This window comes from Taurulus bubalis (genome assembly GCF_910589615.1).
Source record: "Taurulus bubalis genome assembly, chromosome: 14".
In the NCBI taxonomy this organism is placed as follows: Eukaryota; Metazoa; Chordata; class Actinopteri; order Perciformes; family Cottidae; genus Taurulus; species Taurulus bubalis.
In genome coordinates, this window is record NC_136602.1 from 24,654,941 (window position 1) to 24,668,811 (window position 13,871).

A 13,871-nucleotide genomic window follows, 5' to 3' on the forward strand; every position below is an offset into this window, starting at 1 on the left:
AAATGTAGAATGATCGGTTGACTGTAATCCTGTTCACTCCACAGCCAATAAGCAGCACCTGGTACGACTACTGGGGCGCTGACTACGGCACGTACGGGTACAACCCGTACATCGGAGGGGTCGGCATCCCGGTGTCCAAGCCTCCAGTTGCTGTTGAAAAGCCCGGGTCTCAGAGCCTGTCGGTCTCCGTGTCACAGGGTGAGTGCAGGCTGGATGTCGGGGCTGGTCTTGACCTCTAAATGGACGTCACGACGTATTTGACCTTTTGGATTCTGTGCTTCACAGCGCTGGATGCCCGGCTCGAGGTGGGCCTGGAGCAGCAGGCTGAACTGATGCTTAAGATGATGGCGACGCTACAGGCGGACTCAATTCTACAGGCCCTCACTTCAAGCTCTTCCACAGGTACACGGCAGCAAATACAGCAGGACCGCTGCTCGTCAAAAGTTGACCTGGAGACAAACTCGTGTGGTCGGTTCCTGTGCGTCATGGCTGTAAGAGTGGCTTGTGTGTGTCTTCCAGTGAGCCAGGCCTCCAATGGGACCGATGACTCCCTGCTGAGGGCGCTCCACGGAGGAGGCTCTCCTCCAGCCGGCAGCCTGACGATCCAGCCCTCCTCCATCCCCATGCTGAGCTCCTGCTTCAACAAGCTCTTCTCCATGCTGCAGGTCCACCACGTTCAGGTCAGCTCACGCCGAGGTTTACTCTACATGTTTTTCAGATTTGTATTAATTATGTATCATATCATGCAAAAACAAAAGTCTCTATAAGTACCGTAAAAGTCGGGTTACAAGCCGCTCCTACGTTCGGTGGGTGTCCCCGCTGTAGCAAGCTAGCGCTGTAGCAAGCTAGCTGCTACTGCCCGCGTCCCCTCTGCCCTAGTCGGGTGTCGAGCAGTAGCGCTAGCTGGCTACAGCGGGGAGCTATTGGGAGCTCCAATAGTCCAAAATAAACCTTTTGCGCAAATAGATTATTTAATCATAAATACTTTTGAGATTAAATAACTTTTACATCTTTGGATTCCTTGTAAACTCAACTCTGGGCCATTTTTGGGAATCTGAGAACGGAGTGAATAAAACCTTTCTCGTCCCTCAGCTGGAGTCCCTGCTGCAGCTGTGGTTAACGCTCAGTCTCAATACGTGTTCTGCGGGCAGTGAAGAGAGCGGATCAGACATCTTCATGTTCAACGCCAGCCGAGTGCCCACCATCCCGCTGAACCAAGGTCAGGACCCCTCTGGCTCTGCTCCTCAACTCCTCGGATAGAGAATATGTGTGTGTTCATGTTGTATTCCTGGTGTGTGTCCAGCATCCATCAGCAGCTTCCTGACCGTGCTGGCGTGGTACCCCAACACCTCCCTGAGGACGTGGTGTCTGGTGCTGCACTCCCTCACCCTGATGACCAACATGCCAACCTGCGGTCAGTGCTTCCCTCTCTGGTTTCCTCCTGTGTCTTCAGCTGTGACACGTCCTGTGATGTCATAGCACACTGTGGTAGCTGAAATAGAGGAAAAACGACTAAATCAATGAAATCTGCAACTTTGTAGATTTGTTCCTCTATTTCTGCTTCTACCAATAAGCTATGTTATTAAATGTTTTAGTTTTTTTTGTCTGACTTTGTTGTGCTGCAGCCTTTAGAAAACTCTGCTTCTGACAGCATGAAGGAGCTTAGTCATTATTTCCACAGTGATTGTGTAATAAAATGTTCATCAATACAGTCCACAGAGGCCGGTACAGATTAGATGGATATAGATATATATTCTAGAATCATTCATGAAAAGAAATGTGGACTTATATAGTAACTGGAAGCAAAACGCCATGTGCAGGTCGACTGGTGATTTTTAAAGCTGTGTAAGCTTTGTGAATTAGCTCTCGCCCTAACTTCAGGAATTCCTTAAATAACCATTCATTTTTGATTTGCATCTCAAAATGTTTGGTCATGGAAACCCACTGGTCAAAGTGTGTATGAACCCTGTGTAATAATCAGAAACAGACGGCTGTGTGGTAGAGGCCCGTTTGATTCTAAAGTTGGTAGTTGTCATTGTGTGGAGGTCAATGATGAATCTAAAACCTGTGTTTTTGAACTCCCAGCCTCCAACAACGGCATGAGCTCTCAGGAAAGCACAGCGCAGCAGATGGTGTCCGATCCCACCCTGGTGCACGTCCTGGTGCGCTTCCTGTCCGGCTGCAGCACCAACGGGACGAGCCAGCACAGCTCTCAGGTGGGACCCACCGCCACGCAGGCCATGCACGAGTTCCTGAGCCGCCTGCAAGTCCACCTGTCCTCCACCTGTCCGCAGATGTTCAGCGAGTTCCTCCTCAAACTCATGCACATCTTGTCTACTGAGAGGTATGCAATCGCCTCTCGAGAAAGGTATTTTCAATCGATAATATTTGCATGTTTAAGCACAGTCATCAGTCCAAAATAAGAATTGCTTTGTAAATTCTCTTTGGGAACTAACGGTTCATCCTGACCTTGCAGGGGTCCGTTCCAGTCGGGTCAGGGTCCGCTGGACGCGCAGGTGAAGCTACTGGAGTTTACTCTGGAGCAAAACTTTGAGGTGGTGTCAGTGGCGACCATCTCCTCCGTCATCGAGTCCATCACATTCCTGGTGCACCACTACATCACCTGCGCCGACAAAGTGGTTTCCCGCAGCGGCTCGGACAGCACCGTGGGCGCGAGGGCTTGTTTCGGCGGTCTGTTCGCCAACATCATCCGGCCGGGAGACGCCAAGGCCGTCTGCGGAGAGACGACGCGCGACCAGCTGATGTTCGACCTCCTCAAGCTGGTCAACCTGCTGGTGCAGCTGCCGCTGTCCGGGGACAGAGAGTTCAGCGGACGGCTGCCGCCGGCCGGCAGCGGAGCGGCCGACAGCAGCGTGTCGGACGAGGAGAAGGTCTGCGGCAGCAAAGAGAGCGTCGCCGGGGGATCCGCCTTCAGCCAGGGACCGCCTGCAGGCGTGGCGGACCTGGTGCTCGCCAATCAGCAGATCATGAGCCAGATCTTGTCGGCGCTGGGCCAGTGCAACAGCAGCGCCATGGCCATGATCATAGGTAGGACGACTCGCAGAACGTGATCTTGGCTCACGCCACACCGACGCTGTAGCATCAAAACTCCTGAGGGCATTGATTTGAACGACAGTGTGTTTAACTGTTTTTGAATGCAACTTTTCAGAGAAATAATGTGTTGTGTGGTGCATGAGATGATAATACATAACATAATGGCATTTAACTTGCAGCAGGGTTCCTACGGTCATGGAAAACCTGGAAAAGTCATGGAATATTAAAATGGTTATTTCCAGGCCTGGACAAGTCCTTGAAGAAAATGTAGTCCCAAAAGTTTAGTAAAAGTCATGTACATGTGTAATATTCATGTGTTCATGACGTTCATTTACGCTGAGTTTAAAATAATGAATGAATGAATATATACTTAATTTTAATTAATATTAATCCCCAAGGGGAAATTTGGTGTTGAAGTAGCAGCAATTTACAGACAAAAAAAAAAGATATAAAAACAACAGGGATGAAATATCTAATAAAAAAAGAGTATTAATTCAGGAATTATATTAAACTTTAAACAGTAGAAGTGCAAAAATGCAAATGTTTGTGTATATAAGTGTGTGAGGTGTAAAAAATAAAACAACCAATAGGGGAGTGCAAAAATGCAAAGTAAGTGTGTAGAAGGATCGCAAAAAATATGCTTTTTAAAAGACGCTCAAAATATAAGCAGGCATACATACAGGCGTCTATATTAATGTTTATTCTTTTAATCAAACTATTGTCTCATTCATTTGTGTCATTTAAGGTTTACTGTATGCTTTGTGTTCTCATTGTTAGTTTAAATACTACATTTACTCACTTTTTACTGTTTACACCCAGAGTTCACTAAATGTTTGTAGTGAACATTTGGTTTAAAGTCATGAAACCCACTGGTCAGGATGTGTGTGAACCCGGCTGCGTTCTTCCCTTAAGGAACCACAGGGGGTGAATCTGACTCGTTCTCTGTTCCTCAGGAGCCAGCGGCCTCCACCTGACCAAACACGAGAACTTTCACGGCGGCCTGGACGCCATCTCTGTGGGCGACGGCCTCTTCACCATCCTCACCACCCTCAGCAAGAGGGCCACCTCGGTCCAGGTCATGCTGCAGCCCATCCTCACATACATGGCCTGTGGCTACATGGGCAGACAGGTAATTGTAATGATTTAGTATTAAAATACATCGGGAACAAAAAAAAACAACGACCACAAATGTAATGTGTGTTTTTAATGTGACATTCTGTAGGGGTCTCTTTCCACATGTCAGCTGTCGGAGCCTCTTCTGTGGTTCATCCTTCGCGTGTTGGACACCAGCGAGGCGCTCAAGGCCTTCCATGACATGGGTCAGTACACGCAACACTTTAACCCATGTTAGGCCTGTACACTGTACACTCATTATTGTGTCATGCTGTGCAAGATGGGGCGAATACAGTCTTGGATATCGATATGAGACATCAGATTGTGCCGTTAATATGTGGCGCAAAAAACCTGGCTTACCTGTGGCAAAGTCCCACAAACATACTTTGCTTTGCTTGTAACTTTATTAAAAATTGGCGCTGACAAAATGTCGGGTCAGCCATTGTATCTCTTTGTCATTTAATGTCCTATTCTGATTGGTCGAAGTAGTTATGTGAGATTTTGAGCCCAAATGTCTGACTTTTTTACGATTGGCTTCATCTCCAAATCAGTGAACGAGTCTCTCAGTGCGATCAATGAGCACCCTTTTATTTTTAACTTTCATGTCAGATAACCCAAAATGTTACTGTTTTACTTGCTGAATATTTCTCTGTCTGGGACCAGTCCTTTAGCTCTGCATAGAAATGACGCACAGCAACGTAAATCTAAGACTGGACTTGAGCAGCTTTTTAAAGTAACTTTCTTCTGCTTTGCCAGGTGGCGTGCAGCTGATCTGTAACAACATGGTGACCAGCACCCGGGCCATCGTGAACACGGCACGCAGCATGGTGTCCACCATCATGAAGTTCTTGGATTCGGGTCCGGGAAAGACGGCGGACGGCAACCTCAAAGCCAGAGTGATGACCTCGGAGCCAGACAACGCCGAGGGGCTCCACAACTTTGCTCCCTTGGGTGCTTTCACTTTCTCTCTCCTCAATATTTTGACGGTAAACTATTTTAAAATCTTTTCTCATTGTAAATGATCTGCTTGTCCCTTCACAGGCACCATCACATCCAGCAGCCCCACGGCGCAGCCGGCGGAGGTCCTCCTCCAGGCCACGCCCCCGCACCGCCGGGCGCGCTCAGCCGCCTGGTCCTACATCTTCCTGCCGGAGGAGGCCTGGTGCGACCTCACCATCCACCTTCCTGCTGCCGTGCTGCTGAAGGAGCTGCACATCCAGCCACACCTCGCCTCGCTAGCCAGTGAGTAGCATCCCGTTTAGATCCTCTGTGCATTCATTATCATTATCACTGCACACGTGTATGCTTATTACACTTCACACACATACTTTGCATTTTGCACTCTATTGTTTACATTTAATTTGCTAAATTAATGAATACTCTCTGCAGCTGTACATATATTTCATTCCAGTTATTTGTATTTTATTTGTGTATATTTACATATATTTTACTTTATTTTGTATATATCTTTCATCCCTGTTGCTTCTTTATATATTTTTTCTTGTGTGTTTATTTGTATCTGTAAGTTTTAAGGCGCTACTACGACAACACATTTCCCCTTTACCAGTTAATTAAAAGTGCATTGGAATAATACGTGTATTTCCATCACTATTTTTGCAATCATCAAAAGCTGTTGGCAAAATTACAAACATAAGATGACATATGCATAAGATGACAGCAAAAGAAAGATGAAAAAGCGTGTGTGTGTGTGTGTGTGAAAGTCAGCGTGTTGGATTAAACTTCTGTGGCATTTCCTAAGCAATGGTAGTAAACATGTAAATATAACAGCTAACACCATAAAGACATGAACACTAACACATTAAAAACTCTAACAAAACAGCAACTAGACTTTATTTTAGGCAAATTTTTTAAACATTTTACAGAGGGACATTTCTCTGTTAGTTGGGGAAAGCCGTTCCATAATTTGGTTCAACTAAATCTAATAGATTTCGCTCTCACTTGGATGGAAGCTTACTATGTTCTGCTCTCACCACCCAGCCTGCCCGTCCTCGGTCTCGGTGGAGATCAGCGCCGACGGCGTCAACATGCTGCCGCTCTCCACGCCGGTCATCACCAGCGGCCTGACGTACATCAAGATCCAGCTGGTGAAGGCGGAGGTGGCGTCGGCCGTCTGCCTGCGGCTGCACCGGCCCCGGGACGCCAGCACCCTGGGGCTGTCCCAGATCAAACTGTTGGGCCTCACGGCGTTCGGCAACACCTCGTCTGCCACCGTCAACAACCCCTTCCTGCCTTCTGAGGACCAGGTCTCTAAAACCAGGTACCCAGGTCTCATTTTGCAATGAGTGTGTCCGTGTGCATCAGCGTGGTTGTTTTTGTAACCGTATCCTTGACCCGTCCAGCATCGGGTGGCTGCGTCTCCTCCACCACTGCCTGACCCACGTCAGCGACCTGGAGGCCATGATGGCCAGTGCCGCAGCGCCCACCGCCAACCTGCTGCAGACCTGCGCCGCGTTGCTCATGTCGCCTTACTGCGGCATGCACTCGCCCAACATCGAGGCCGTGCTGGTCAAGATCGGCCTGCAGTCCACTCGCATCGGACTCAAGCTCATCGACATTCTGCTGAGGAACTGTGCCGCCTCCGGCACCGACCCCGCCAGTGAGTCACACCCCGCTGCGCTGCTGCTGGAGCTTAATCACAGACATTAAATCATCAGATAGTCTTAAAATGTTCCAATGTATTGCCTTAAGAGGTCCTTCAATTAGGTCGTAGTTGTAAAGACTTGGACAAGGACATATTTCAGATGTTATTTTGCCCCATCAAGTGGTGTTTGTTTTGTTCTGCAAGGCCTCACAAACAATTTAAACATTTGACAAAGCTTTACAGGTCTGCATTTGTTTTCAGATGTATGTGATTTTATACATGTAAAAGATTACATGACTTACTGGGGGGTGGATGAATGCCGTCTCATGAGTCTGGCAGCAGAACCCTGCACATCAGAATCAGAAACCATTTAATTGCCAAGTGTCTTTACACATGCAAGGAATTTGTCCTGGCAGAAGGTGCATGACATTTAACATTTAACGATAAACATAAAACAGAGTGCGCTAAAAGGGAGCATGAATATTTACAATTGGATCTACTGAGTATTTACAATTAGAACTACGGAATATAAAAATGTGAAGTGGCAGGTGTATTAAAATGAGGTGTGGAGGGATGTGCCCTCTGCACACGTGTCCAAAAAAAAGAGTATTCCACATGTTGAAGGCAGAGAGTAGTTGACTATGATCGCCCAGCTTATTGTCATCTCTTTGTAGATCTGAACAGTCCGCTGCTGTTCGGCCGGCTGAACGGCCTCTCCTCCGACTCCACCATCGACATCCTGTACCAGCTGGGCACCACGCAGGACTCAGGAACCAAAGACAGGTACCCGTCTCACAATCTGCTTCTGCCTCGACTCAAGCGGCTCCTGAGCTCCTTTCATTACAACAGCCAATGAGAATCTGTTTTCTGTCAAGGTGATGTTCTAGACGGAGAGTAAAAGATAACAAGGAGAGTGGAAGGACACTTTTTTACTGTCATATGGTTGTTTGTTGCATATAAATTCCTCTGACTCACACTGAGGGACGAAGGACGTGTCTCCAAAGCCTGATGACTTATTTATCAAAGCTTGCTCTGAATCTTCCCTCTTCAGGATCCAGGCTCTCCTCCAGTGGGTCCATGACTCATCAAGGGTGGCGGCCCACAAGATCAGTAGCCACATGGGATACACTGGCGCCGGAGCTGGCTGCTCTTCCTCCTCCTCTTCTTCGTCGTCGAGGGAGTACGGCCTCCTCATGCCTTCGCCCTCCCACCTCCACTGCGTGGCAGCCATCCTGTGGCACAGCTACGAGCTGCCTGTGGACTACGACCTGCCTGCACTGCTCAACAGAGAGCTCTTTGAGTCAGTTTAACCCTTTTCCTCATCACTAAGACCATAAACACACACACATACATGAAAACATACAAACAAGGAAGAGGTTGTCCTCAATGTGTTCACCTTCTCCGTGGGAAAAGAAGAGTGCTCATGTCTGAATAAGTAGAATTTACATAAAAGTGACACAGTGACGTTTCTCTTGGTAACATTTAAACCTGCACAGGGAGATATTAAAGGTCTGGTTCGCCTCAGGAAGAGCGCTGTGATAAAGTTATCATTTAACATCTCTTATGCCCAAAGAAAGAATCTGTTCTCAAAAAGGAACTCTGAACGCTTCAGATGAAATGATATGCAGCGCAATAGTCGAGTGTATAAACACACAGGCACACATTGGTTCTTAATCTCCCGTATTCAGCTAAACTTCTTTATTAAATGTAGTAGAAGTTTGTGATTCTCGAGACAATATTCAGACCAATAATATAGCATCAAGCAGTGATTGTCTGTGTGTACTTGAGCAGAGAATGAAGTGTTTGGACCCATAATGCCCAGTTCCCCCTCATGCTAACCGTTAGCGCTCTTAGCACCGTTAGCTGCAAGCCTGTGGAAGCGTCCTAAATACATATAATATGTTGCTGGTATTGATTTTCATACACGGCCGCCACATAGAGGACAAACAGCGTAGATTCCTGACTGCAGCTTGATGCTCCTCGTGTTCCCTCCCTCCAGGCTGCTGTACAACTGGTCCATGTCGTTGCCGTGCAACATTGTCCTGAAGAAGGCCGTGGACAGCCTGCTGTGCTCCATGTGTCACATCCACCCCAGCTACTTCTCCCTGCTCATGTCCTGGATGGGCGTGGTCTCGGTGCCCAGCGCCAGCCTCTCTCAGGCCCAGCAGCACCGGCTCTCCATGACGGACGACGGCAAGAAGCAGCACGACGCCGACACCAGCGCCGCGGGACTCACGGACGACTCCAAGCACGCCAGACCGCCCATTAACCTGTCCGAGTCCCAGCTGACGACGCTGGCGGCCGCCTCCCAGTCCCCGGGAGCCATCGAGCAGCTGCTGGCCTCGGGCCTGCCGGCGCTGCTGGTCCGCGGACTGGCCCAGTTCTGCGTCGGCCTCCTGGCCAGCGCCGACCTGCCTCTGCCTGCTGCTCAGGCTGAGAGACGACATCACCACCACCACCACCACCACCACCACTACAACTCCTCCTCCTCTTCATCCTCCTCCTCCTCACACATTAGGCCGCCTCTTGCCGCAGAGCTCGCCGCTCCGGTGCTGCGTTTCCTGACCGAAGTCGGCAACAGTCACGCCATGAAAGACTGGTTAGGAGGGCCCGAGGTGAACCCGCTCTGGACGGCGCTGCTCTTCCTGCTGTGCCATTCCAGTGCCAGTGCCGGCGGTCAGCCTCTGGGCTCTGCTTCTGCGGCCCAGCCTCAGGCTTCAGGGTCCCGCTACTCGCTAGCGTCTTCTGGGCAGGCCGGAGGCCTCACCACCCAGCAGAGGACCGCTCTGGAGAACACCACCGTGGCCTTCTTCCTCCAGTGCATCTCCTGCCACCCCAACAACCAGCGGCTCATGGCTCAGGTCTGCTCTTTTATTCCTCTGTTAGCCCAAAGCGTTCACTTTCTCAGACGCCAGGCATTGAGTTTTCACATCTCCCTCACAGATTTGTAGTTGGTTAAAAGTTTGTAGACGTATTTTTCAACCCTTCAAACAGGGGTGTCAAACTCATCCTCACATCAGCATCATGGTCGCCCTCAAAGGGCCGGTTAACTGTAGCACTAACACTGTGTAAACTACTCCCTAACATTGTTAAATAACTGTCTTTGCATTTGATTATTGTTTATTCCAGTGTAAAAATAGTCTACATGCATTCATATACATATCAAAATATAAGTAAGTAAATGTCTCTGTTATTACAACATAAATCCATTTAATTTAAGGTTAAGAAATACAGATTACGAGAAAAATACCACAGGTATGTGAGCAGGTGTGTCCCATACACACCACAGGTGCATACACGGCCCACATAAAATGAAGTGGAAGGCCGGATTCGGCCCGCGGGCCTCGAGTTTGACACCTTTGCTTCAAAGCCTTAAACTAGTAAAGTTGATCGTCATGTTTTTAAAATAATGCAAGGTAACTTCTTAAAGACCTAAGTGAAGGCCTCGGTGGTATCAAAGACTAGCTCTTCTCATTTGGCGTCTTCATGGTGTCTGTGTGTGTTTCTCTGGCTGCAGGTTCTCTGTGAGCTCTTCCAGTCGGCACCCCAGCGAGGGAACGTGCCGATTTCTGGAAACATCTCAGGCTTCATTCGAAGGCTTTTCCTGCAGCTAATGCTGGAGGACGAGAAGGTCACCGTCTTCCTACAGTCTCCCTGTCCGGTGGGTAACGTCCTCTGTTGGTCAATGTCTGATCCCTCTCCTCTCCAGGTGGGAGAGAACCGTGTCTGTTTGATCACTACTGGCGCCGTACTTGGAGTGCAGCTACACCTTTAGGCCCGACTCCAATCCGACTCTGAATCACACTCACCGCTGAATGAAGCACCCGGTTGGTTTGGAAGGGCATGTCAAATGGTCTCTAGTTCTATTTCATGTGAATTGTGCTGCAACTACATCAGATTTGAGAAGAAATCTAATTAAATAAACGTTTAAACTGATGTTGTGGCACCAAGTGAACATGATTGATGTAGAAATCCTCTGTGGCCACAAGGGGACAGCACAACAATATGAAGCAGACGCCTCCTTCCTCATCAGAGATGCCCTCAGACTGATGCATGTCTGGAGCATTAAGGTCTCCTCAATGACACCTTCACGCTCCATATTTTACACCGCTCAGTGATTGGCTGTCAGAAAAGCTCTTTAGGACTCTGTCCGTGTGCATGTCCAGGAGCAGGATGTAGAAAAATGAGTTTTAATTACCTGAAGCAGCCATTTTAACATCCTCGCGGTCTCATTGTTCTCAGTGTTCTGAAGCAAGGTCGCCTGGTTGGTCCAGACAACAGCTGACTAGATGTTATGATGTTATTATAGCGGTATTTATTATGACTTGGAGACCCTCTGCTCTTTCCCCCAGCACCAACATCTGATCACATTGCAATGCAACGTGGTTTCAGTGGACAACCCGTACAGTGTATTCTAAACTCAACTGTAATTTTACGGCAAATCTAGATTATTTTGTCCTGCAAAGTTTGTTACTGCGAAGGATCCCAGGACCAGGACGAGTGACGACCTTCCTAGTGATGGTGGTGACTTTCTATATGATTCATGCTCCAGTGTTGCGTCCATACTGAAGTACCTCTATCTCTATTGGATGAATTGCCATGAAATTGGGTTCAGATGTTCACGTCCCCCTCAGAATAATTTGCAGTAACACATTGGTGACTTTGCATCTAGCGCCATCTTGAGGGCACATTTTCTATTTTCCCAATACTTGCCTGCAGAACGAATGACATTCCCATCAACGAGCAAATGTTAGCATGCTAACACACGATGGTAAACACGCCTCCACCTGCTTCATTAGCTAACAGACACTGTTCCAGCTGTTCGTTCTTTTGGCCATCACCAATGTACTCGCCTCTTTCTTTTAGAAAGAGTAATTGAGTACAGTGGAATTAATAATGCGCCTCATAAATGTCCAGTTTTAGTTTGCAAACACACACACAGGCACATGCAGCCTAAAAATGCAGTGTATTAAAGGTATTTCCCCGGATAAAGGCAATACATTTTTCAAAGAATTCCAGAGAATTTTGCGAGTTTAACGTTGGACCACTAGGTTGATTCCTGGTTTTATCCCAGCTGAATGAAGTGAATAGTTTTCTTAGTATCAAGGTCTTTATTTAATTCCCTGGGTCTGGCCTGCCTGTGGTATCATTCAGAGAACGTTAACCCTCTGGTAACGTGTCCCACTCGCCCGTTGTTGAGAACGTTTGTGTACTTTTATATTTGTGTTGCTTTCTCCAACATTGTGAGTCATGTGGTTGTTATTTAAGATTCATGTTGGCTGAGGAAGTAAGGGAAATGAATAAAGGAATGGGAAGAGGAGGAATCAGTCAAGATCTATACCAGCATCAACCTCTCTGAAGAACTTTAAAAAACAATTGACTGGTCCATAGTCTGAATGTCCTGTAGCTCAGCCACGCTTTATGTTTCAATAGCTAACATGAACCGTTTTGTCCCCTTTTTCTTCTCAGTTATACAAAGGACGCATCAACGCCACCAGCCACATGATCCAGCATCCCATGTACGGAGCAGGCCACAAATACCGGACCCTCCACCTGCCCATCTCCACCACGCTGGCGGAGGTCCTGGACCGGGTGTCTGGTACGTTCCAGAGAGAACTTTGACCTTCCAGAGGAACAAGGGCGGTTTGGGTTGGAGCCCTGAGCAGAGTGGGGGTGTAAGCCTGGCAGCCGATAGGAAAACCAGCTCCTAGCGCATGAATACGGACAAGAAGGCACATTAATTAGCCTGTCGCTAAGCTCCGCCCCTTTTAGCTGGCAGCTGCTGCTACAGCTGCAGGAGTCGTCACAGGTCGAATGGTTGGGGTCCAACACGTGCAGTGGAATCTGTTTGTTTTATCATTACAAATTATAATCCTGCCCATTATGGAAAATAATTATAAAATTACTGTTTTTATCAATGGAGTCTTGTGTGTTTGGGGGAGAGAGACATAACTGCTGTTTCTCGTTGAACAAAAAGGTCCAGGTTTGTTTTATTAGCTCTATTAAACATTAGAAGCCTTCAGTCACACGTTGCGTAACAGTGAGACTCGTTACCTGAACACCTGAAAGCAGTGCTTCATGGACTCTGGTTGGAGGTGGCTGATGCTACTCTATGATTGGCCAGTCTGCATTCAAAGGGCGGGACTTAGCGAAGGGTCAGCTCTCACTCCCAAATCTGTTGCAAGTGAAATACTGAATACTGTCATTCACTGACTATTTATTGAAATATCTCTTTTGATTGCCGTGTAGATATTGTGAGTGAAGATCACATCTTCATGCATAGATGTTTTATAACAACTTCTCACAGCCTCTCTGAGTGTGACATGAAGACCACAAACACACTCAGTCTCAGTATCTCTCTTGCTTCATGAGCTTGTAAGCGATCTCTCAGGTCTGACTCCGTGAAGGACGGAGGGGCGGATTCTAATCAGTGGATACTTTAAACCAAAAATAGCTGCAATTTTAATGATGGCAGAAATGAATCCCGGGCGTTAATGTGTGGTTCATCCACGTGCCCTTGTTTAATTCTCCGGCCATTAAGGGCATCAGAGCAGCACCGGAGCTGCAGAATGACCTGCTGGCTGTTAGCCGGCTTTGAACGTGAAGAATGTCTCTCCTCTTTGGTCCCGGAGAGACGTCGACTCACACCTGCACACAATCATTTTTACAATAAAGAGATTCCCGAAAGACCATACACAGGGTTGTTACGCTCATGGAAAACCTGGAAGAGTCATGGAGTTTTAAAATGGTTATTTCCAGGCCTGGAAAAGTCCTTGAAAAAAATAAAATCCCGAAAGTTTAGTAAAAGTTATGTAGATGTGTTATATTCATGTGTTCATGACGTTCATTTACGCTGAGTTTGAAATAATTAATATGCTTTTAAAAGAAAGCCTCAGAATATAAGCAGGCATACATACAGGCATCTATATAAATGTTTATTCTTTTAATCAAACTATTGTCTCATTCATTTGTGTCATTTAAGGTTTACTGTATGCTTTGTGTTCTCATTGTTAGTTTAAATACATTTACTCACTTTTTACTGTTTACACCCAGATTTCACTAAATGTTTGTCATGACATTTGGTTTAAAGTCATGAAAAACA

General features: G+C 47.3%; 1 protein-coding gene across 2 annotated transcripts in view; it reads left to right on the forward strand.

The window, feature by feature from the left end:
• Positions 1-13,871, forward strand: part of birc6 (baculoviral IAP repeat containing 6) — a gene marked incomplete at its 5' end in the record, with an annotated part of 111,414 nt that overhangs the window by 33,731 nt on the left and 63,812 nt on the right. For both annotated transcript variants that reach the window (XM_079230203.1, XM_079230204.1), the window contains 18 exons: positions 45-198; positions 286-402; positions 520-680; positions 1,093-1,219; positions 1,304-1,414; positions 2,086-2,344; positions 2,477-3,048; positions 4,008-4,183; positions 4,277-4,373; positions 4,924-5,118; positions 5,209-5,409; positions 6,166-6,445; positions 6,528-6,784; positions 7,444-7,552; positions 7,821-8,069; positions 8,769-9,630; positions 10,287-10,430; positions 12,239-12,368. In XM_079230203.1, the coding sequence (XP_079086329.1) occupies positions 45-198; positions 286-402; positions 520-680; positions 1,093-1,219; positions 1,304-1,414; positions 2,086-2,344; positions 2,477-3,048; positions 4,008-4,183; positions 4,277-4,373; positions 4,924-5,118; positions 5,209-5,409; positions 6,166-6,445; positions 6,528-6,784; positions 7,444-7,552; positions 7,821-8,069; positions 8,769-9,630; positions 10,287-10,430; positions 12,239-12,368 (4,201 nt within the window). The remainder of the gene's footprint in view (positions 1-44; positions 199-285; positions 403-519; positions 681-1,092; positions 1,220-1,303; positions 1,415-2,085; positions 2,345-2,476; positions 3,049-4,007; positions 4,184-4,276; positions 4,374-4,923; positions 5,119-5,208; positions 5,410-6,165; positions 6,446-6,527; positions 6,785-7,443; positions 7,553-7,820; positions 8,070-8,768; positions 9,631-10,286; positions 10,431-12,238; positions 12,369-13,871) is intronic.